The sequence below is a fragment of the Salmo salar genome, chromosome ssa16, assembly GCF_905237065.1.
Source record: "Salmo salar chromosome ssa16, Ssal_v3.1, whole genome shotgun sequence".
Classification (NCBI taxonomy): domain Eukaryota; kingdom Metazoa; phylum Chordata; class Actinopteri; order Salmoniformes; family Salmonidae; genus Salmo; species Salmo salar.
In genome coordinates, this window is record NC_059457.1 from 93,475,350 (window position 1) to 93,498,075 (window position 22,726).

General features: G+C 50.1%; 2 protein-coding genes across 6 annotated transcripts in view; both read right to left on the reverse strand.

Moving 5' to 3' along the window:
* Positions 1–1,032: 1,032 nt before the first annotated feature.
* Positions 1,033–14,223, reverse strand: LOC106575000 (general transcription factor IIF subunit 2). 4 transcript variants are annotated; one of them, XM_045698426.1, is made up of 11 exons: positions 14,015–14,223; positions 13,718–13,791; positions 13,560–13,578; positions 13,292–13,436; positions 9,593–9,604; positions 8,723–8,776; positions 6,769–6,850; positions 6,574–6,673; positions 6,186–6,329; positions 1,359–1,494; positions 1,033–1,287 (listed from the first exon to the last, which is right to left on the reverse strand). In XM_045698426.1, exons 1-10 carry the CDS (start codon positions 14,078–14,080, stop codon positions 1,363–1,365), a joined length of 828 nt encoding a protein of 275 aa, XP_045554382.1. In that variant the 5' UTR covers positions 14,081–14,223; the 3' UTR covers positions 1,033–1,287; positions 1,359–1,362. The 4 variants fall into 4 exon arrangements, with proteins under 4 accessions (XP_045554382.1, XP_045554381.1, XP_045554383.1 ...); XM_045698425.1 differs by having other exon boundaries at positions 1,033–1,494; XM_045698427.1 differs by lacking the exon at positions 8,723–8,776 and having other exon boundaries at positions 1,033–1,494.
* Positions 14,224–21,320: 7,097 nt separating this feature from the next.
* LOC106575004 (GPALPP motifs-containing protein 1) overlaps positions 21,321–22,726 on the reverse strand; it is a 13,177-nt gene continuing 11,771 nt past the window's right edge. For both annotated transcript variants that reach the window (XM_014151130.2, XM_045698429.1), the window contains exon 7: positions 21,321–22,026. In XM_014151130.2, coding sequence (XP_014006605.1) covers positions 21,808–22,026 — 219 coding nt within the window. In that variant the 3' untranslated portion in view covers positions 21,321–21,807. The remainder of the gene's footprint in view (positions 22,027–22,726) is intronic.

Sequence of the window (22,726 nt, forward strand, 5' to 3'; positions counted from 1 at the left end):
AAACAAAACGACACTCCCATCTACTGGTGAGCTCTCTAGGGAGGCCCCAGACCAGGCTAGTCGTCCTCCTCCTCCTAGTGGTGGAGCCCCCAGACCAGGCTAGTCGTCCTCCTGGTGGTGGGGCCCCAGACCAGGCTAGTCGTCCTTCTCCTCCTGGTGGTGGGGCCCCCAGACCAGGCTAGTCGTCCTCCTCCTCCTAGTGGTGGAGCCCCAGACCAGGCTAGTCGTCCTCCTGGTGGTGGGGCCCCCAGACCAGGCTAGTCGTCCCTTCTCCTCCCTAGTGGTGGGGCCCCAGACCAGGCTAGTCGTCCTCCTCCTCCTAGTGGTGGAGCCCCCAGACCAGGCTAGTCGTCCCTCCTGGTGGTGGGGCCCCAGACCAGGCTAGTCGTCCTTCTCCTCCTAGTGGTGGAGCCCCCAGACCAGGCTAGTCGTCCTCCTGGTGGTGGGGCCCCAGACCAGGCTAGTCGTCCTTCTCCTCCAAGTGGTGGAGCCCCCAGACCAGGCTAGTCGTCCTTCTGGTGGTGGGGCCCCAGACCAGGCTAGTCGTCCTTCTCCTCCTAGTGGTGGAGCCCCCAGACCAGGCTAGTCGTCCTTCTGGTGGTGGGGCCCCAGACCAGGCTAGTCGTCCTCCTGGTGGTGGGGCCCCAGACCAGGCTAGTCGTCAGTCTCCTCCTAGTGGTGGGGCCCCAGACCAGGCTAGTCGTCCTTCTCCTCCTGGTGGTGGGGCCCCAGACCAGGCTAGTTGTCAGTCTCCTCCTAGTGGTGGGGCCCCAGACCAGGCTAGTCGTCCCTTCTCCTGGTGGTGGGGCCCCAGACCAGGCTAGTCGTCAGTCTCCTCCTAGTGGTGGAGCCCCAGACCAGGCTAGTCGTGGAGCCCCCAGACCAGGCTAGTCGTGGAGCCCCCCAGACCAGGCTAGTCGTCCTTCTCCTGGTGGTGGAGCCCCAGGTCAGGCTAGTCGTGGAGCCCCAGACCAGGCTAGTCGTGGAGCCCCCAGACCAGGCTAGTCGTGGAGCCCCCAGACCAGGCTAGTCGTGGAGCCCCAGACCAGGCTAGTCGTCCTTCTCCTGGTGGTGGAGCCCCCAGACCAGGCTAGTCGTCCTTCTCCTGGTGGTGGAGCCCCCAGACCAGGCTAGTCGTGGAGCCCCCAGACCAGGCTAGTCGTCCTTCTCCTGGTGGTGGAGCCCCCAGACCAGGCTAGTGGTGGAGCCCCCAGACCAGGCTAGTCGTCGTTCTCCTTCTCCTGGTGGTGGAGCCCCCAGACCAGGCTAGTGGTGGAGCCCCCAGACCAGGCTAGTCGTCGTTCTCCTTCTCCTGGTGGTGGAGCCCCCAGACCAGGCTAGTGGTGGAGCCCCCAGACCAGGCTAGTCGTCGGTCTCCTTCTCCTCCTCTCCTCCCTGGTAATGTCTGTACTCTGGCTTGAGCTCCCAGGTGTTCTTGTGGGTTCCCTTCACGTTGTAGATGCCGATGTCACGCAGAATCTCTTTCAGGTAACTCTGAATGAAGGGGGGGGAGACAAGCGAGAGTTACGACGTGTTGTATTATAATATAGACTGCTATCAGACAGGAATAGGGAGATAGAAAGAGCGTTGAGTTTCCAGTCTGGTCTAAAATTCCCTGTTGCATCTCTTATGTAGAAAGTATTACATCGCTAACTTGACCAGACAAAAATCCACCGCAGACTGAAACACACTAGGCAGCCGTCTCTACTAAACTAACCAAGACCCGCAGACGACCCGTTCACTAGGCAGACGACTACTAAACTAACCAAGACCCGCAGACGACCCGTTCACTAGGCAGACAACCCGTTCACTAGGCAGCCGTCTCTACTAAACTAACCAAGACCCGCAGACGACCCGTTCACTAGGCAGACGACCCGTTCACTAGGCAGCCGTCTCTACTAAACTAACCAAGACCCGCAGACCGACCCGTTCACTAGGCAGCCGTCTCTACTAAACTAACCAAGACCCGCAGACCGACCCGTTCACTAGGCAGACGACCCGTTCACTAGGCAGCCGTCTCTACTAAACTAACCAAGACCCGCAGACGACCCGTTCACTAGGCAGACGACCCGTTCACTAGGCAGCCGTCGCTACTAAACTAACCAAGACCCGCAGACGACCCGTTCACTAGGCAGCCGTCTCTACTAAACTAACCAAGACCCGCAGACGACCCGTTCACTAGGCAGACGACTCGTTCACTAGGCAGCCGTCTCTACTAAACTAACCAAGACCCGCAGACGACCCGTTCACTAGGCAGCCGTCTCTACTAAACTAACCAAGACCCGCAGACGCACCCGTTCACTAGGCAGACGACCCGTTCACTAGGCAGCCGTCTCTACTAAACTAACCAAGACCCGCAGACGACCCGTTCACTAGGCAGCCGTCTCTACTAAACTAACCAAGACCCGCAGACGACCCGTTCACTAGGCAGACGACCCGTTCACTAGGCAGCCGTCTCTACTAAACTAACCAAGACCCGCAGAGCGACCCGTTCACTAGGCAGACGACCCGTTCACTAGGCAGCCGTCTCTACTAAACTAACCAAGACCCGCAGACGACCCGTTCACTAGGCAGACGACCCGTTCACTAGGCAGCCGTCGCTACTAAACTAACCAAGACCCGCAGACGACCCGTTCACTAGGCAGACGACCCGTTCACTAGGCAGCCGTCTCTACTAAACTAACCAAGACCCGCAGACGACCCGTTCACTAGGCAGACGACTCGTTCACTAGGCAGCCGTCTCTACTAAACTAACCAAGACCCGCAGACGACCCGTTCACTAGGCAGCCGTCTCTACTAAACTAACCACGACGCAGCTCTAACAACAACACATAAAACCTCACCTAATTCTGCCACAAAACAATGACTCTCTCTCATATGGGCTTTTGAGACGAGCGCTAAATGTGCCGTCCATTTTGTCAAAGGCAAAGGTGTAAAATATTTGATCTTGTCCATTCCCAGCGCACCACTCCAGGGTGCTGTTGAAGAGACTCCTCCCCCAAAAAATTATCCAACATAAATCATGTAGCAGATGAAGCTATGGTAGAAAGAGGAGGTGGCCTTTTCTGTTGTCTACAGGCTGGAGACAAAATGGACGACAATGTAACGAGACAAGACACTTTTTTTTTTTTTTAAATCCCGCATGTTTCTCTGAAAAATAGCCTGTTACCTAAAATGGCAACACATTTTTTGTTTGTTGAAAAGAGCTGTCGTGTTTACAACATATCCTGAAAACAGTAGGGGTCAAGGTAAAATGGACAATCACAGCTGTTGTCCAGGAGTTTCACCCCATTGTCATGATCAGTGGCTTCAAGTTTGTATCTTTCAATTATTTTTTTGACAAGCTGATTTATAGCGAAAAATTTATTAAATACGTCTGCAAATATACAAAATTGATTAGTCACAGGAATCAGGACTAATAAATACAACGCAACGTCCTGTTTTACTAACAGTGTGTCCGCCACATGGATGGACATTCATACAATTCCACTGAGGGGGCGACAGGGTCGACTACACCCCAGTAAGCACGTCTTTTGTTTGGTCCTGTCCGGATGTTGTTTTTTGGTAACACCTCAGTAAGCACGGACCGATGCTGACGCCTTTTCAACATCTTATTTTGGCGTCAGTTTCGGACCGGCCTTCATTTCCACATCCACGGACATTGGTTTTTGGTCCGGTCCAAATCTGAACTTTGTTCCCGGTCTGAACCAGCCTTGATTTGGCCCAAACATTGACGTCTATAAAATTACTTATTTTCAACTTTCATTCAGAACCAAAAAATGAGCCCGATTTCAACATCTGGAAAAGAGGCAATTTTCAACGTCCTGGAAAATCTTTATTTTAAAACCTACGGAAAATATCTTTTCACTATTCATTCAGAACCTAACTTCAACGTCTGGTCGTGCCGATAGCGGCAGAACGGCCCTGATAATCACTATTTTACTTAAGGTAGTACAATGAGCATTTTACAGTAGAGGTCGACCGATTAATCGGAATGGCCGATTAATTAGGGCTGATTTCAAGTTTTCATAACAATCGGAAATCGGTATTTTTGGATGCCGATTTGGCCGATTTTTTTTTTTTTTACACCTTTATTTAACTTGGCAAGTCGGTTAAGAACACATTCTTATTTTCAATGACAGCCTAGGAACGGTGGGTTAACTGCCTTGTTCAGGGGCAGAACGACAGATTTTTACCTTGTCAGCTCGGAGATTCAATCTTGCAACCTTACGGATAACTAGTCCAACGCTCTAACCACCTGCTTTACATTAAACTCCACGAGGAGCCTGCATGGCAGGCTGACTACCTGTTATGCGAAGGCAGCAAGAAGCCAAGGTAAGTTGTTAGCTAGTATTAAACTTATCTTATAAAAAACAATCAATCAATCATAATCACCAGTTAACTACACATGGTTGACGATATTACTAGTTTATCTAGCCTGTCCTGCGTTGCATATAATCGCTTAGGTACACGTTGCTCCAACCATAAACATCAATGCCTTTCTTAAAATCAATACACAGAAGTATATATTTTTTAAACCTGCATATTTAACTCAAAGAAATCCCGGTTAGCAGGCAATATTAACCAGGTGAAATTGCACGCAGAGTCAGGGTATATGCAACAGTTTGGGCCGCCTGGCTGCGTTGCGAACTAATTTGCCAGAATTTTACGTAATTATGACATACCACTGAAGGTTGTGCAATGTAACAGGAATAACGTTTTGTTTTCGAGATGATAGTTTCCGGATTCGACCATATTAATGACCTAAGGCTCGTGTTTCTGTGTGTTTATTATATTATAATTAAGTCTATGATTTGATAGAGCAGTCTGACTGAGCGGTGGTAGGCACCAGCAGGCTCGTAAGCATTCATTCAAAATAGCACTTTCGTGTGTTTTGCCAGCAGCCCTTCGCAATGCATTGCGCTGTTTATGACTTCAAGCCTATTAACTCCCAAGATTAGGCTGGTGTAACCGATGTGAAATGGCTAGCTAGTTAGCGGGTGCGCGCTAATAGTGTTTCAAACGTCACTCGCTCTGAGACTTGGAGTAGTTGCTCCCCCTTGCTCTGCATGGGTAACGCTGCTTTGAGGGTGGCTGTTGTCGATGTGTTCCTGGTTCGAGCCCAGGTAGGAGCGAGGAGAGGGACGGAAGCTATACTGTTACACTGGCAATACTAAAGTGCCTATAAGAACATCCAATAGTCAAAGGTATATGAAATAAAAATTGTAGAGAGAAATAGTCCTATAATTCCTATAATAACTACAACCTAAAACTTCTTACCTGGGAATATTGAAGACTCATGTTAAAAGGAACCACCAGCTTTCATATGTTCTCATGTTCTGATCAAGGAACTTAAACGTTAGCTTTCTTACATGGCACATATTGCACTTTTACTTTCTTCTCCAACACTTTGTTTTTGCATTATTTAAACCAAATTGAACATGTTTCATTATTTATTTGAGGCTAAATTGATTTTATTGATGTATTATATTAAGTTAAAATAAGTTCATTCAGTATCGTTGTAATTGTCATTATTACAAATAAATAAAAAATATGTAAAAAAAAAAAATCTGCCGATTAATCGGCATCGGCATGGAAAAATCATAATCGGTCGACCTCTATTATACAGTACTTAACAGGCCTTTGTGTTTCTATTACATTGAAGTACTGTGGCACAGCGCCCCTCTCTCCCCCTCCACAGCGCCCCCTCTCTCCCCCACAGCGCCCCCCTCCACAGCGCCCCTCTCCCCCTCCACAGCGCCCCTCTCCCCCCACAGCGCCCCTCTCCCCCCTCCACAGCGCCCCTCTCCCCCCTCCACAGCGCCCCTCTCCCCCCCTCCACAGCGCCCTCTCTCTCCCCCTCCACAGCGCCCCTCTCTCTCCCCTCCACAGCGCCCTCTCTCTCCCCTCCACAGCGCCCCCTCTCTCCCCCTCCACAGCGCCCCTCTCTCTCCCCCTCCACAGCGCCCCCTCTCTCCCCCTCCACAGCGCCCCTCTCTCTCCCCCTCCACAGCGCCCCCTCTCTCCCCCTCCACAGCGCCCCCTCTCTCCCCTCCACAGCGCCCCTCTCTCTCCCCCTCCACAGCGCCCCCCCTCTCTCCCCCTCCACAGCGCCCCTCTCTCTCCCCCTCCACAGTGCCCCTCTCCCCCTTCCTCACCACAGTGCCCCTCTCCCCCTTCCTCACCACAGGTTGTTTGGTGATGTCCACCAGGTCCTTGATGTTGTAATATTGGTGTTTCTCAAAAGCCGAGAACAACATGTCCAACACCTGCTGCTTATCGGCCCTCGCTCTTTTACCTTCGTCCTTCTTCTTCCTGTCATACTCCAGCTGGACACACACACACACACACACACACACACACACACACACACACACACACACACACACACACACACACACACACACACACACACACACACACACTGTATTAGTCCAGCTCGAGGGAGGGAGGGAGGGAGGGAGGAAATGTCTGGCTGATTTTGTTGTTGTTAAGGGGCCTAAAATGTGAACAGACAGTGAACACGTCCTTAACAGAGTAACGACAGCTCGTGCAGCAGCCAGGACTCCTTACGTTGTAGGAATGATTGGCCACTGGTTTGTAGTTGGTGGTAACAGCCTTTTCTAGTTGCTGAGACAATCTCAATGGCTTGGATAACTCTTCTATCTGCAGTCTGGGGACAGGAGAAAGCAGTGAGCGTCAGCCGGACAGAGAGAGAGAGAGAGAGAGAGAGAGAGAGAGAGAGAGAGTGTGTGTGTAGGTACGAACCTCTTGAGTTTCATGTAGCTTTCGCTGACAGCAGGTCTACACTCAGCTCTCTGCACCACCAGGCCCTCCAGGGAGATTCTCTCTGTAGGAAGGAGAACCAGTGACTTCACCACTCTCTCTCTCTCTCTCTCTCACTGGGCAACATTTCATCTGTTTCAATGTGATATTCCTCAGTGAGAGACATCCACAGTGGCAGTACAACGACCACACAGTCAGGAGAAGAGAGACCAACTGATCACTAGGGTCGTCCAACTGATCACTAGGGTCGTCTAACAGGAGAAGAGAGACTAACTGATCACTAGGGTCGTCTAACAGGAGAAGAAGAGAGACTAACTGATCACTAGGGTCGTCTAACAGGAGAAGAGAGACTAACTGATCACTAGGGTCGTCTAACAGGAGAAGAGAGACTAACTGATCACTAGGGTCGTCCAACTGATCACTAGGGTCGTCTAACAGGAGAAGAGAGACTAACTGATCACTAGGGTCGTCTAACAGGAGAAGAGAGACTAACTGATCACTAGGGTCGTCTAACAGGAGAAGAGACTAACTGATCACTAGGGTCGTCTAACGACAGAAGAAGAGAGACTAACTGATCACTAGGGTCGTCTAACGACAGAAGAAGAGAGACTAACTGATCACTAGGGTCGTCTAACAGGAGAAGAAAGACTAACTGATCACTAGGGTCGTCTAACCCCAGAAGAAGAGAGGCCAACTGATCACTAGGGTCGTCTAACAGGAGAAGAGAGACTAACTGATCACTAGGGTCGTCTAACGACAGAAGAAGAGAGACTAACTGATCACTAGGGTCGTCTAACAGGAGAAGAGAGACTAACTGATCACTAGGGTCGTCTAACAGGAGAAGAGAGACTAACTGATCACTAGGGTCGTCTAACGACAGAAGAAGAGAGACTAACTGATCACTAGGGTCGTCTAACAGGAGAAGAGAGACTAACTGATCACTAGGGTCGTCTAACAGGAGAAGAGAGACTAACTGATCACTAGGGTCGTCTAACGCCAGAAGAAGAGAGACTAACTGATCACTAGGGTCGTCTAACAGGAGAAGAGAGCCCAACTGATCAACATTCTCCACCAGACAGAGGCCTAACCTCCAGCCTCAACACCTCTCACCAACCTCCACCAGACAGAGGCCTAACCTCCAGCCTCAACACCTCTCACCAACCTCCACCAGACAGAGGCCTAACCTCCAGCCTCAACACCTCTCACCAACCTCCACCAGACAGAGGCCTAACCTCCAGCCTCAACACCTCTCACCAACCTCCACCAGAGGCCTAACCTCCAGCCTCAACACCTCTCACCAACCTCCACCAGACAGAGGCCTAACCTCCAGCCTCAACACCTCTCACCAACCTCCACCAGACAGAGGCCTAACCTCCAGCCTCAACACCTCTCACCAACCTCCACCAGACAGAGGCCTAACCTCCAGCCTCAACACCTCCACCAGACTGAGACCTAACCTCCAGCCTCAACACCTCTCACCAACCTCCACCAGACAGAGGCCTAACCTCCAGCCTCAACACCTCTCACCAACCTCCACCAGACAGAGGCCTAACCTCCAGCCTCAACACCTCTCACCAACCTCCACCAGAGGCCTAACCTCCAGCCTCAACACCTCTCACCAACCTCCACCAGACAGAGGCCTAACCTCCAGCCTCAACACCTCTCACCAACCTCCACCAGACAGAGGCCTAACCTCCAGCCTCAACCCCTCTCACCAACCTCTACCAGACAGAGGCCTAACCTCCAGCCTCAACACCTCTCACCAACCTCCACCAGACAGAGGCCTAACCTCCAGCCTCAACACCTCTCACCAACCTCCACCAGAGGCCTAGCCTCCAGCCTCAACACCTCTCACCAACCTCCACCAGAGGCCTAGCCTCCAGCCTCCTGCCCAGCCTCAACACATCTCAGTGGGGAAGAGACTGAGGGGACTCACCTGGGCCTGTCCCTGAAACTGAGCTGCTGCCATCAGATCTCTCTTCTGACTGGCCTACAGGGAGGGAAGGGAGGGAGGGAAGGGAGGGAGGGAAGGGAGGGAGGGAAGGAGAGGGTGGGCCAGTAAGAAACAACACCAGGGTTTAGACTAGCCGCTTTCTGGCGAAGAGGCAGTAACCGCGGAGATGAACTGCTCGGCAACGACGGCGGTCTTCAACACGTTGCAGAACAACACATCTGACGGTGGCTAGACTTCAACACTCAAACCAGGAAGTATCTCAAACAGAACTTTATATACACCGTCTCCAACCCACATACAAGGATAAACCATGAGCTTCACACTGACACACACACCCTCGAGGGAGAGGAGAGAGGAAGGACGGACGGACGGAAGGCAGGACGTGCACATTAGAAGAGGCATCAAGATCATGCACGTCAAACCAAGCACTCCACACCAGATCAATACCATCCTATTGATTGGTTTGTTTATGTTATTTAACAAGCTCCAAATATCATTCAGCAGCAGATCATATATCTCAACTACTGAGCTGATTGATTCACAGTGGTTCTGATCCGATCTGAGAGACAGCCAGCGGAGTTACTGAGACAAGCAGAGGACCTTCATCTGTTCTGCTGTGGCAACAGAAATTAAACATGCAGCCCACAACAAAGACAGAGAGATGGAGAGAGACGGGAAGGGGCAGAGAGAGAGAGATGGAGAGAGACGGGAAGGAGCAGAGAGAGAGAGAGATGGAAAGAGACGGGAAGGGGCAGAGAGAGAGATGGAGAAGGAGAGAGAGGCGTAGGGATACACACAGTACTACTTACCCTGAGGCGGAGGGGATACACACAGACACACAGAACTACTTACCCTTAGATGACTCTAATGGGTGAAAGATCAGCCATGATCACAAACCAGGCTCATTTGCAGTCGTGACAACACAAGGCATTTTCACAGTGAATATTATCTGACTACACATTCAAATCCAGGTTATGACTCAAACAACATGACCTTCAGGTGTCATGGTTACTCAAACAGCACCTTACTCCCACACACTTAGGTAGGGTGGCGCCCCACACACACTTAGGTAGGGTGGCGCCCCACACACACTTAGGTAGGGTGGCGCCCCACACACACTTAGGTAGGGTGGCGCCCCATCACACACTTAGGTAGGGTGGCGCCCCACACACACTTAGGTAGGGTGGCGCCCACACACACTTAGGTAGGGTGGCGCCCCACACACACTTAGGTAGGGGTGGCGCCCACACACACTTAGGTAGGGTGGCGCCCCATCACACACTTAGGTGGGGGTGGCGCCCCACACACACTTAGGTAGGTGGCGCCCCACACACACTTAGGTAGGGTGGCGCCCACACACACTCAGGTAGGGTGGCGCCCCACACACACTTAGGTGAGGTGGCGCCCCACACACACTTAGGTAGGGTGGCGCCCCACACACACTTAGGTAGGGTGGCGCCCACACACACTTAGGTGAGGGTGGCGCCCCACACACACTTAGGTAGGGGTGGCGCCCACACACACTTAGGTAGGGTGGCGCCCCACACACACTTAGGTAGGGTGGCGCCCCACACACACTTAGGCAGGGTGGCGCCCACACACCCTAGGTAGGGTGGCGCCCCACACACACTTAGGTAGGGTGGCGCCCACACACACTTAGGTAGGGTGGCGCCCACACACACTCGGTAGGGTGGCGCCCCACACACACTTAGGTAGGGTGGCGCCCCACACACACTTAGGTAGTGTGGCGCCATTTAGCACACACACTTAGGTAGTGTGGCGCCATTTAGCACACACACTTAGGTAGTGTGGCGCCATTTAGCACACACACTTAGGTAGTGTGGCGCCATTTAGCACACACACTTAGGTAGTGTGGCGCCATTTAGCACACACACTTAGGTAGTGTGGCGCCCCACACACACTTAGGTAGTGTGGCGCCCCACACACACTTAGGTAGTGTGGCGCCCCACACACACTTAGGTAGTGTGGCGCCCCACACACACTTAGGTAGTGTGGCGCCCCACACACACTTAGGTAGTGTGGCGCCCCACACACACTTAGGTAGTGTGGCGCCCCACACACACTTAGGTAGTGTGGCGCCCCACACACACTTAGGTAGGGTGGCGCCCCACACACACTTAGGTAGGGTGGCGCCCCACACACACTTAGGTAGGGTGGCGCCCCACACACACTTAGGTAGGGTGGCGCCCCACACACACTTAGGTAGTGTGGCGCCCCACACACACTTAGGTAGGGTGGCGCCCACACACACTTAGGTAGGGTGGCGCCCCACACACACGTAGGTAGGGTGGCGCCATTTAGCACACACACTTGGTGAGGGTGGCGCCCACACACACTTAGGCAGGGTGGCGCCCACACACACTTAGGTAGGGGTGGCGCCCCACACACACTTAGGTAGGGTGGCGCCCACACACACTTAGGTAGGGTGGCGCCCACACACACTTAGGTGAGGTGGCGCCCACACACACTTAGGTAGGGGTGGCGCCCCACACACACTTAGGTGGGGTGGCGCCCACACACACTCAGGTAGGGTGGCGCCCCACACACACTTAGTGAGGGTGGCGCCCACACACACTTAGGTAGGGTGGCGCCCCACACACACTTAGGTAGGGTGGCGCCCCACACACACTTAGGTAGGGTGGCGCCCCACACACACTTGGTGGGGTGGCGCCCACACACACTTAGGTAGTGTGGCGCCATTTAGCACACACACTTAGGTAGTGTGGCGCCATTTAGCACACACACTTAGGTGGTGTGGCGCCATTTAGCACACACACTTAGGTAGTGTGGCGCCATTTAGCACACACACTTGGGTGGTGTGGCGGCCATTTAGCACACACACTTAGGTAGTGTGGCGCCCCACACACACTTAGGTAGTGTGGCGCCCCACACACACTTAGGTAGTGTGGCGCCCACACACACTTTAGGTAGTGTGGCGCCCCACACACACTTAGGTAGTGTGGCGCCCCACACACTTAGGTAGTGTGGCGCCCCACACACACTTAGGTAGTGTGGCGCCCCACACACACTTAGGTGAGTGTGGCGCCCCACACACACTTAGGGTAGGGTGGCGCCCCACACACACTTAGGTAGGGTGGCGCCCCACACACACTTAGGTAGGGTGGCGCCCCACACACACTTAGGTAGGGTGGCGCCCCACACACACTTAGGTAGTGTGGCGCCCCACACACACTTAGGTAGGGTGGCGCCCCACACACACTTAGGTAGGGTGGCGCCCCACACACACGTAGGTAGGGGTGGCGCCATTTAGCACACACACTTAGGTAGGGTGGCGCCCCACACACACTTAGGTAGGGTGGCGCCCCACACACACTTAGGTAGGGTGGCGCCCCACACACACTTAGGTAGTGTGGCGCCATTTAGCACACACACTTAGGTAGTATGGCGCCCCACACACACTTAGGTAGTATGGTGCCATTTAGCACACACACTTAGGTAGTATGGTGCCATTTAGCACACACACTTAGGTAGTATGGTGCCATTTAGCACACACACTTAGGTAGTATGGTGCCATTTAGCACACACACTTAGGTAGTATGGTGCCATTTAGCACACACACTTAGGTAGTATGGTGCCATTTAGCACACACACTTAGGTAGTATGGTGCCATTTAGCACACACACTTAGGTAGTATGGTGCCATTTAGCACACACACTTAGGTAGTATGGTGCCATTTAGCACACACACTTAGGTAGTATGGTGCCATTTAGCACACACACTTAGGTAGTATGGTGCCCCACACACACTTAGGTAGTATGGTGCCATTTAGCACACACACTTAGGTAGTATGGTGCCATTTAGCACACACACTTAGGTAGTATGGCGCCATTTAGCACACACACTTAGGTAGTATGGCGCCATTTAGCACACACACTTAGGTAGTGTGGCGCCCCACACACACTAAGGTAGTATGGTGCCATTTAGCACACACACTAAGGTAGTATGGTGCCATTTAGCACACACACTTAGGTAGTGTGGCGCCCCACACACACTTAGGTAGTGTGGCGCCCCACACACACTAAGGTAGTATGGTGCCATTTAGCACACACACTTAGGTAGTGTGGCGCCCCACACACACTAAGGTAGTATGGTGCCATTTAGCACACACACTTAGGTAGTATGGTGCCATTTAGCACACACACTAAGGTAGTATGGTGCCATTTAGCACACACACTAAGGTAGTATGGTGCCATTTAGCACACACACTAAGGTAGTATGGTGCCATTTAGCACACACACTTAGGTAGTATGGTGCCATTTAGCACACACACTTAGGTAGTATGGTGCCATTTAGCACACACACTAAGGTAGTATGGTGCCATTTAGCACACACACTTAGGTAGTATGGTGCCATTTAGCACACACACTAAGGTAGTATGGTGCCATTTAGCACACACACTAAGGTAGTATGGTGCCATTTAGCACACAGCTCCTGAGTGCACCAAAATAGACACTGTTCTTCTTCTTCATCATCATGTTTACAGCTGGAGGCCAGGTAACTGTTCCTTACCTGACTGGGTCTCAGTGAACACGGCCAGGGTCTGTCCTCCTACAGTCTGCATGGTGAACGGGTGGTCCCTGGGGGCCTGCACCCCCGATGGCTTGTCCCCGAGGCTGTCAATCATGGTCAGGTCTTCGTTCAGAGTGAATGCCACCTGGTTCACAACAAGTGTTAAGTTTAAATCAGTTTAGGACCAGGACACCGCTGGCTGAGTGGGGATCAATATTCCATAGGAATGTAATTCATCTGTGTCTGTAACCATAGTCACTATTATTACCTCTGCTTTCCCTTGGTTCCTAACGCAAAATAAGAAGACAACAACTGATTAGCTAAATCACCTTAGCTTGCTACTTCTCTTTAGCTAGCAGAGAAAGTAAACAACGATGGTGATTACCAAACAAACCATTAACACACGAACGAGACAATTCTACATACTTGCCGATCCGGAGCTTCCCCACCTCTCCTCTTCCTGATGCTTTGGCCCATTGCTGTGACAGGTATTTGGGCACCTGTGGGCACAGAGACTGGTTGTTAAAGTTAGCTAGCTAACTTGTGCAGTGTGATGATAATGATAGTTACTGTAGTCTACTTCAATAGATCGCTAGTCTCGTCCTCATCCATCCGCGCTGCCACTAGTTTGCTAACGTGTTAGCCGCTAGCTAGTCGTGTTAGCCGCTAGCTAGCTACTAGTGTTAGCCGCTAGCTAGTTTATACCCAACATTTCCAACGTACCTTTACCAGCCACACGCCCGTGTTCTGTTTAGCACCAGTTAAGTCCACTTCGCCTTTCTCTGACATGTTTAAAACTGTTGAAATGACCTCTTACACGTTACCATTACAATTCGTTTGGCGTTATGAGGTAGGCTAGCTAACGTTAACTAAACAACACACCGTCCGGAAAAAGGAACAAACCATAACTACGGAGGCACAGGAGAGACAGACAGGACTCGCGAAACCGGAAATACTAGAACTCGAAGTTCGGTGGTCAATCATTTACTTTTACTCCCCTAACATTAGTTACTAAATATCTCCACAGAAAATTCAGTGTTTACATTTCGCTCCTCTTTTAGCCGACATTTAATCAATGCAGGCAAACTTTTAGCAAGCTATTCATACTAAATAATGTTTTCCTGCCTGGTGCCAGGCCCAACAAATGCAGCTTCAGGCTCAGCAGCCCTGTCCACCCATCCCCATACCCCTGAACCAGCCCTGTCCACCCATCCTCCTGAACCAGCCCTGTCTCCCCATCCCCCTGAACCAGCCCTGTCTCCCCATCCCCCTGAACCAGCCCTGTCCACCCATCCTCCTGAACCAGCCCTGTCCACCCATCCTCCTGAACCAGCCCTGTCCACCCATCCTCCTGAACCAGCCCTGTCCACCCATCCTCCTGAACCAGCCCTGTCCACCCATCCCCATACCCCTGAACCAGCCCTGTCTCCCCATCCCCCTGAACCAGCCCTGTCCACCCATACCCCTGAACCAGCCCTGTCTCCCCATCCCCCTGAACCAGCCCTGTCTCCCCATCCTCCTGAACCAGCCCTGTCCACCCATCCTCCTGAACCAGCCCTGTCCACCCATACCCCTGAACCAGCCCTGTCCACCCATCCTCCTGAACCAGCCCTGTCCACCCATACCCCTGAACCAGCCCTGTCCACCCATCCCCTGAACCAGCCCCTGTCCACCCATCCTCCTGAACCAGCCCTGTCCACCCATCCTCCTGAACCAGCCCTGTCCACCCATCCTCCTGAACCAGCCCTGTCCACCCATCCTCCTGAACCAGCCCTGTCCACCCATCCCCTGAACCAGCCCTGTCCACCCATCCTCCTGAACCAGCCCTGTCTCCCCATCCCCCCTGAACCAGCCCTGTCTCCCCATCCCCCTGAACCAGCCCTGTCTCCCCATCCCCCTGAACCAGCCCTGTCCACCCATCCTCCTGAACCAGCCCTGTCCACCCATCCTCCTGAACCAGCCCTGTCCACCCATCCTCCTGAACCAGCCCTGTCTCCCCATCCCCCTGAACCAGCCCTGTCTCCCCATACCCCTGAACCAGCCCTGTCCACCCATCCTCCTGAACCAGCCCTGTCCACCCATACCCCTGAAGGTGGTGAGCAGCATTGTGTTGAATTGTGTCAGGTGACATAATTGCAGGTATTGCAATGCATTGAGGACAGGAATGTGATTCTCCAGTCAGGAAAAATCTGACTTGACACAGAGGGAGCCAATATCAGAGCCTTAATAAAGGAAGAGATGCCGGCTCTTAGAGATGGATGGACGTCTCTCCTGTCTGAGGGAGCCAATATCAGAGCCTTAATAAAGGAAGAGATGCAGGCTCTTAGAGATGGATGGAAGTCTCTCCTGTCTGAGGGAGCCAATATCAGAGCCTTAATAAAGGAAGAGATGCAGGCTCTTAGAGATGGATGGACGTCTCTCCTGTCAGAGGGAGCCAATATCAGAGCCTTAATAAAGGAAGAGATGCAGGCTCTTAGAGATGGATGGACGTCTCTCCTGTCAGAGGGAGCCAATATCAATAGCCTTAATAAAGGAAGAGATGCCGGCTCTTAGAGATGGATGGACGTCTCTCCTGTCAGAGGGAGCCAATATCAGAGCCTTAATAAAGGAAGAGATGCCGGCTCTTAGAGATGGATGGACGTCTCTCCTGTCAGAGGGAGCCAATATCAGAGCCTTAATAAAGGAAGAGATGCAGGCTCTTAGAGATGGATGGACGTCTCTCCTGTCAGAGGGAGCCAATATCAGAGCCTTAATAAAGGAAGAGATGCCGGCTCTTAGAGATGGATGGACGTCTCTCCTGTCTGAGGCAACACTGATTGCTACGCAAATGAACATTGCACCTCAATTTAGTAGGGAACACAGCCGCCAGAGGAAAAAGGAAGAGGTTACATGATGAGACATCTGAAGAGGAAACAGCTCAGGACAGTGCAGCAAATGTGTTTCAGAACACAGTGTTTTTCACTTCTATGGACAACATCATAAGTGACTTGGACACTAAGTTCCACACCACTGCAAACATTTGTAGAATAATTTTCTGCTGTTCTGAAAGTTTTTTCAGATTAGTGGAGGATAAAGTCCCTTCTGTGTGCCATCCGCTGATCATGAAGTATTCTAGAGATCTTACACCTGAGTTTCGACATGAAGTAAGATACACCTGGACACTGTATCTGCTGCCACTTTCCCCTCCTAACTTGTCCCCTCTTGGTCTCCTGAACACTGTATCTGCTGCCACTTTCCCCTCCTAACTTGTCCCCTCTTGGTCTCCTGAACACTGTATCTGCTGCCACTTTCCCCTCCTAACTTGTCCCCTCTTGGTCTCCTGGACACTGGATATGCTGCCACTTGTCCCCTCTTGGTCTCCTGAATGCAGTTTGTAAGATGCAGCTGCAAAGCATTTTGGGAGAAGTGAGCATTGCTTTATGTATATTTTGCACACTGCCTGTAACTGTTGCTGGTATTGAGAGAACTTTCAGTAAGATAAAACATAATTATTATTTATTTTTTTACTATTTGAGGTCCACTATGTCCCAGGACAGGCTTCGCAGTCTTGCAATGCTGTCCATTGAAAGTCAGTTAGCTAGAAAGCTGGACTTCAAAGACTTAAATCAGTGACTTTGCTACCAAGAAGGCTCAGCGCTGGGCTCTTGGTGAGTAAAGCTGAGCAAGGGCCAGTGATAACTGTTAAATGGCATGGCTATGGATATTGGATCACTACACAACATGATGCCCACAGGCTGAGAACAAGACTGAGAACAAGAACTGAGAACAGACTGAGAACAAGAACTGAGAACAAGAACTGAGAACAAGAACTGAGAACAGACTGAGAACAAGAACTGAGAACAAGAACTGAGAACAGACTGAGAACAGACTGAGAACAGACTGAGAACAAGAACTGAGAACAAGACTGAGAACAAGAACTGAGAACAAGAACTGAGAACAAGACTGAGAACAGACTGAGAACAGACTGAGAACAAGAACTGAGAACAAGAACTGAGAACAAGAACTGAGAACAGACTGAGAACAGACTGAGAACAAGAACTGAGAACAAGAACTGAGAACAGACTGAGAACAGACTGAGAACAGACTGAGAACAAGAACTGAGAACAAGAACTGAGAACAGACTGAGAACAGACTGAGAACAAGACTGAGAACAAGACTGAGAACAGACTGAGAACAAGAACTGAGAACAGACTGAGAACAGACTGAGAACAGACTGAGAACAAGAACTGAGAACAAGAACTGAGAACAGACTGAGAACAAGAACTGAGAACAAGAACTGAGAACAGACTGAGAACAGACTGAGAACAGACTGAGAACAGACTGAGAACAGACTGAGAACAAGAACTGAGAACAAGAACTGAGAACAGACTGAGAACAGACTGAGAACAGACTGAGAACAGACTGAGAACAGACTGAGAACAAGATGTATCTCATAGTAATGGCTGGATTGACCATAAAATATGTTGTTTACAATCAAGACCCCAAGTGGAAGAAACCTATTGATTTGGTGACCTCTTGACCTTTCCTCTAGCGCCACCATCAGGCCTTTTCATTTCCATTTTGTTTTCCATTTTCCATTTCCACTTTTCCAGCTGCTTATTGTCTAGTTGGTATGTATACTTCGTTCAAACAGCAGGAGCGGTAGAGATACTCTGAATGCTCAGCTATAAAAAGCCAACTGACATTTACTCCTGAGGTGCTGACCTGTTGCACCCTCGACAACCACTGTGATTATTATTATTTGACCCTGCTGGTCATTTATGAACATTTGAACATCTAGGCCATGTTCTGTTATAATCTCCACCCGGCACAGCCAGAAGAGGACGGGCCACCCCTCATAGCCTGGTTCCTCTCTAGGTTTCTAATCTCCATCCAGCACAGCCAGAAGAGGACTGGCCACCCCTCATAGCCTGGTTCCTCACTAGGTTTCTAATCTCCACCCAGCACAGCCAGAAGAGGACTGGCCACCCCTCATAGCCTGGTTCCTCTCTAGGTTTCTAATCTCCATCCAGCACAGCCAGAAGAGGACTGGCCACCCCTCATAGACTGGTTCCTCACTAGGTTTCTAATCTCCACCCGGCACAGCCAGAAGAGGACTGGCCACCCCTCATAGCCTGGTTCCTCTCTAGGTTTCTAATCTCCACCCGGCACAGCCAGAAGAGGACTGGCCACCCCTCATAGCCTGGTTCCTCTCTAGGTTTCTAATCTCCACCCGGCACAGCGAGAAGAGGACTGGCCACCCCTCATAGCCTGGTTCCTCTCTAGGTTTCTTCCTAGGTTCTTGGCCTTTCTAGGGAGTTTTTCCTAGCCACCGTGCTTCTACACCTGCATTGCTTGCTGTTTGGGGGTTTTAGGCTGGGTTTCTGTACAGCATTTTGAGATATCAGCTGATGTAAGAAGGGCTTTATAAATACATTTGATTTAATCTGCTGCTGATTTTATCATTTTGTTTGTTATATTATTCTATAGATGATAATGATAATTTATTTTAATTGAAGAGGTTATAATGTATATTTAAGTTATATTTATTTTAAGTTATTCATTAATGTTAAGAGAATTTTCCATTCAAGAATTTTTACCATTTAAAATGACATTTAGGGCCGTCCCTGTAGCTCAGTTGGTAGAGCATGGTGTTTGCAACGCCAGGGTTGTGGGTTCAATTCCCACGGGGGGCCAGCACAGAAAAAAATTTATGAAATGTATGCGTTCACTACTGTAAGTCGCTCTGGATAAGAGCGTCTGCTAAATGACTAAAATGTAAAAAAAATGTAAAAATGTAAAACATTTAGACTGCTAAAGGCCATCTTTAGCACATTTCTTATAGAGGGCATCAGTCTTGCATCAAATAGTGAATTCCACTGTATGCTGAATGTTACATGCACGTCTGCACAGTGTTATATTTTCACAGCTCACTGTCAGTAAACATCTTACAGTAAATATTGGGACTACAAGAGAGTTGCAAGCTTACAAAGGTAGAGTTATTTAAAGCTTTGAATGGGTCGATTGGGTTCTGGAGGTGTACGGTTACAGGTCGAGAGTTATTTAAAGCTTTGAATGGGTCGATTGGGTTCTGGAGGTGTGCGGTTACAGGTCGAGAGTTATTTAAAGCTTTGAATGGGCCGATTGGGTTCTGGAGGTGTGCGGTTACAGGTCGAGAGTTATTTAAAGCTTTGAATGGGTCGATTGCGTTCTGGAGGTGTGCGGTTACAGGTCGAGAGTTATTTAAAGCTTTGAATGGGTCGATTGGGTTCTGGAGGTGTGCGATTACAGGTCGAGAGTTATTTAAAGCTTTGAATGGGTCGATTGGGTTCTGGAGGTGTGCGATTACAGGTCGAGAGTTATTTAAAGCTTTGAATGGGTCGATTGGGTTCTGGAGGTGTACGGTTACAGGTCGAGAGTTATTTAAAGCTTTGAATGGGTCGATTGGGTTCTGGAGGTGTACGGTTACAGGTCGAGATTTATTTAAAGCTTTGAATGGGTCGATTGGGTTCTGGAGGTGTGCGGTTACAGGTCGAGAGTTATTTAAAGCTTTGAATGGGTCGATTGGGTTCTGGAGGTGTGCGATTACAGGTCGAGAGTTATTTAAAGCTTTGAATGGGTCGATTGGGTTCTGGAGGTGTACGGTTACAGATCGAGAGTTATTTAAAGCTTTGAATGGGTCGATTGGGTTCTGGAGGTGTGCGATTACAGGTCGAGAGTTATTTAAAGCTTTGAACGGGTCGATTGGGTTCTGGAGGTGTGCGATTACAGGTCGAGAGTTATTTAAAGCTTTGAACGGGTCGATTGGGTTCTGGAGGTGTGCGATTACAGGTCGAGAGTTATTTAAAGCTTTGAATGGGTCGATTGGGTTCTGGAGGTGTGAGGTTACAGCAATTGCGCAGGGTTGGTGTGGCCTGTGGTGGTGGGGCCCAATGTGACATCTTTCCCCGGGGCCCAAAATCCCTGGCGGTGCCCCTGCATACCTATGAAAAAAAAAACATGTATCTCAACAAAAAAAACATTGGCTACATGAAAAATCTTGACAATTAAAAACATGGTAGCAGCATATAAAACGGGTAGCACTAGCCTACATAGCCTTTAGAGGAAGGGTGCAGCGACAAAACCTCTTAGGAATCCGACTCTTTTCCCCGAATTTTCACCTAAAATGACATAGCCAAATCAGCCAAACTGCCTGTAGCTCAGGACCTGAAGCAAGGATATGCATATTCTTGGTACCATTTGAAAGGAAACACTTTGAAGTTTGTGGAAATGTGAAATTAATGTAGGAGAATATAACACATTAGATCTGGTTAAAGATAATACAAAAGAAAAGAAGAAAAAAAAAAAAACATGCCTTTTCTATTTTTTGGGGTTTTGTTCCATCTTTGAAATGCAAGAGAAAAGCCATTATGACTTAAGAGTCTAGGCGCAATTTTGATATTGGCCACTAGATGGAAGCAGTGTATGTGCAAAGTTTTAGACTGATTCAATGAACCATTGCATTACTGTTCAAAATGTTGTATCGAGTCTGCCCAAATGTGCTGAATTGGGTCTGTTTTGAAGTACATAACTATAGAGAACATACAAAAATGATATGGTAATTAAAAATGTAAGTACACACTCCCAGGAATGACATAAATGATGGATAATTAGCTTCCAGTTAATGTTATTAATGAACAAACCAGTTGCTGTGATAAAAGTTTTGTTATTGCCCATGCTCCTCAAACAATAGGCCCAGTCCTGTCAAAAAAAACGTGATTTCCGGTGTTTTATATAGTTCCACATTATGGAGGATGGAATTTATACTGTGAAATTGTGACAAAATATGATAATGCCCTTTAAAGTGTGAGAGCTGTTTGTTAAGGCCTCGTCAAATGTCAGCCTTGTTTTGGTGGGGGGGGGTGGAGTTTTGACCAGTTAGTAGACCAATAAGAAAGAGAGTTCCAAACCTCTCTGCCAATAACAGATCGTTTTCCCCTCCCCACTCAGACCACTCCCAGACAGTCCTAGCAAAATTCTTGCTTGAAAAATGACTCTTTGCTATTTTTGATATTTTTTTAGCGTTTTAATTGAAAACAAAATCACAGCAATGTACTTAACTGTTCCCCAGAAATGATTTGCTATTAAGATAAAAAAACACAGCTGCACATCGGACCTTTAAAAACTAAAAAAAACGAAGGAGGTGTGGCTCAGTTGGTAGAGCATTGGAACTTTCAACACAAGGGTTGTGGGTTCGATTCCCACGGGGAAACCAGTACGGAGAAATAATAAGTCAGAACATGTATGCACTCACTACTGTAAGTCGCTCTGGATAAGAGTGACTACTAAAACCTAACTAATCAAACTGATATTCACACTTTTATCAAAATACATACAAGTTATACCAGTACAGCTCAGATCATATTTCAGTACAATGTGTTCTGATCGCCTGAGCAATCGGACTGCAATAAAAGTCAACCTGGAACGTTGCCGTCATAATTGACAAGGGTCAGGTGATCAAAAAATGCCCAATCCTGAGCTATTCTGTGTGGATTGTCTCAGAGGAACATTTTCTCCTTGCTGTGTCCGAAGCGTGTGTTGAGCTCCTGGGACTTCTTCAACAGACGTTGTTTCTGAGCTTCATCAAACTTGTTGACTTGCAAGTCCTGGTCCCTGTCGAACGCTCGTCTCTCCAGCGGCTTGGCTCCCTCACCCAGTTTCCTCTTCTTCATCTGCTTCTCATGGAGACTGATCAGAGACTCCCCACGCTTGGTTTCCTAACAGAGAGGAGAGAGAAAGACAAAAGTCATTTTGACAACTAATGGACGGTAGACGTCTGGGTTTAGTATCCGGGCCGGTAGACGTCTGGGTCTAGTCTCCGGGTCAGCGGTCTAGTCTCCGGGTCAGTAGACGTCTGGGTCTAGTCTCCGGGTCAGCGGTCTAGTCTCCGGGTCAGCGGTCTAGTCTCCGGGTCGGTAGACATCTGGGTCTAGTCTCCGGGTCAGCGGTCTAGTCTCCGGGTCAGCGGTCTAGTCTCCGGGTCAGTAGACGTCTGGGTCTAGTCTCCGGGTCAGCGGTCTAGTCTCCGGGTCGGTAGACGTCTGGGTCTAGTCTCCGGGCCGGTAGACATCTGGGTCTAGTCTCCGGGTCAGCGGTCTAGTCTCCGGGTCGGTAGACATCTGGGTCTAGTCTCCGGGTCAGCGGTCTAGTCTCCGGGTCAGCGGTCTAGTCTCCGGGCCGGTAGACATCTGGGTCTAGTCTCCGGGTCAGCGGTCTAGTCTCCGGGTCAGTAGACGTCTGGGTCTAGTCTCCGGGTCAGCGGTCTAGTCTCCGGGTCAGCGGTCTAGTCTCCGGGTCAGCGGTCTAGTCTCCGGGTCAGTAGACGTCTGGGTCTAGTCTCCGGGTCAGCGGTCTAGTCTCCGGGTCGGTAGACGTCTGGGTCTAGTCTCCGGGTCAGCGGTCTAGTCTCCGGGTCAG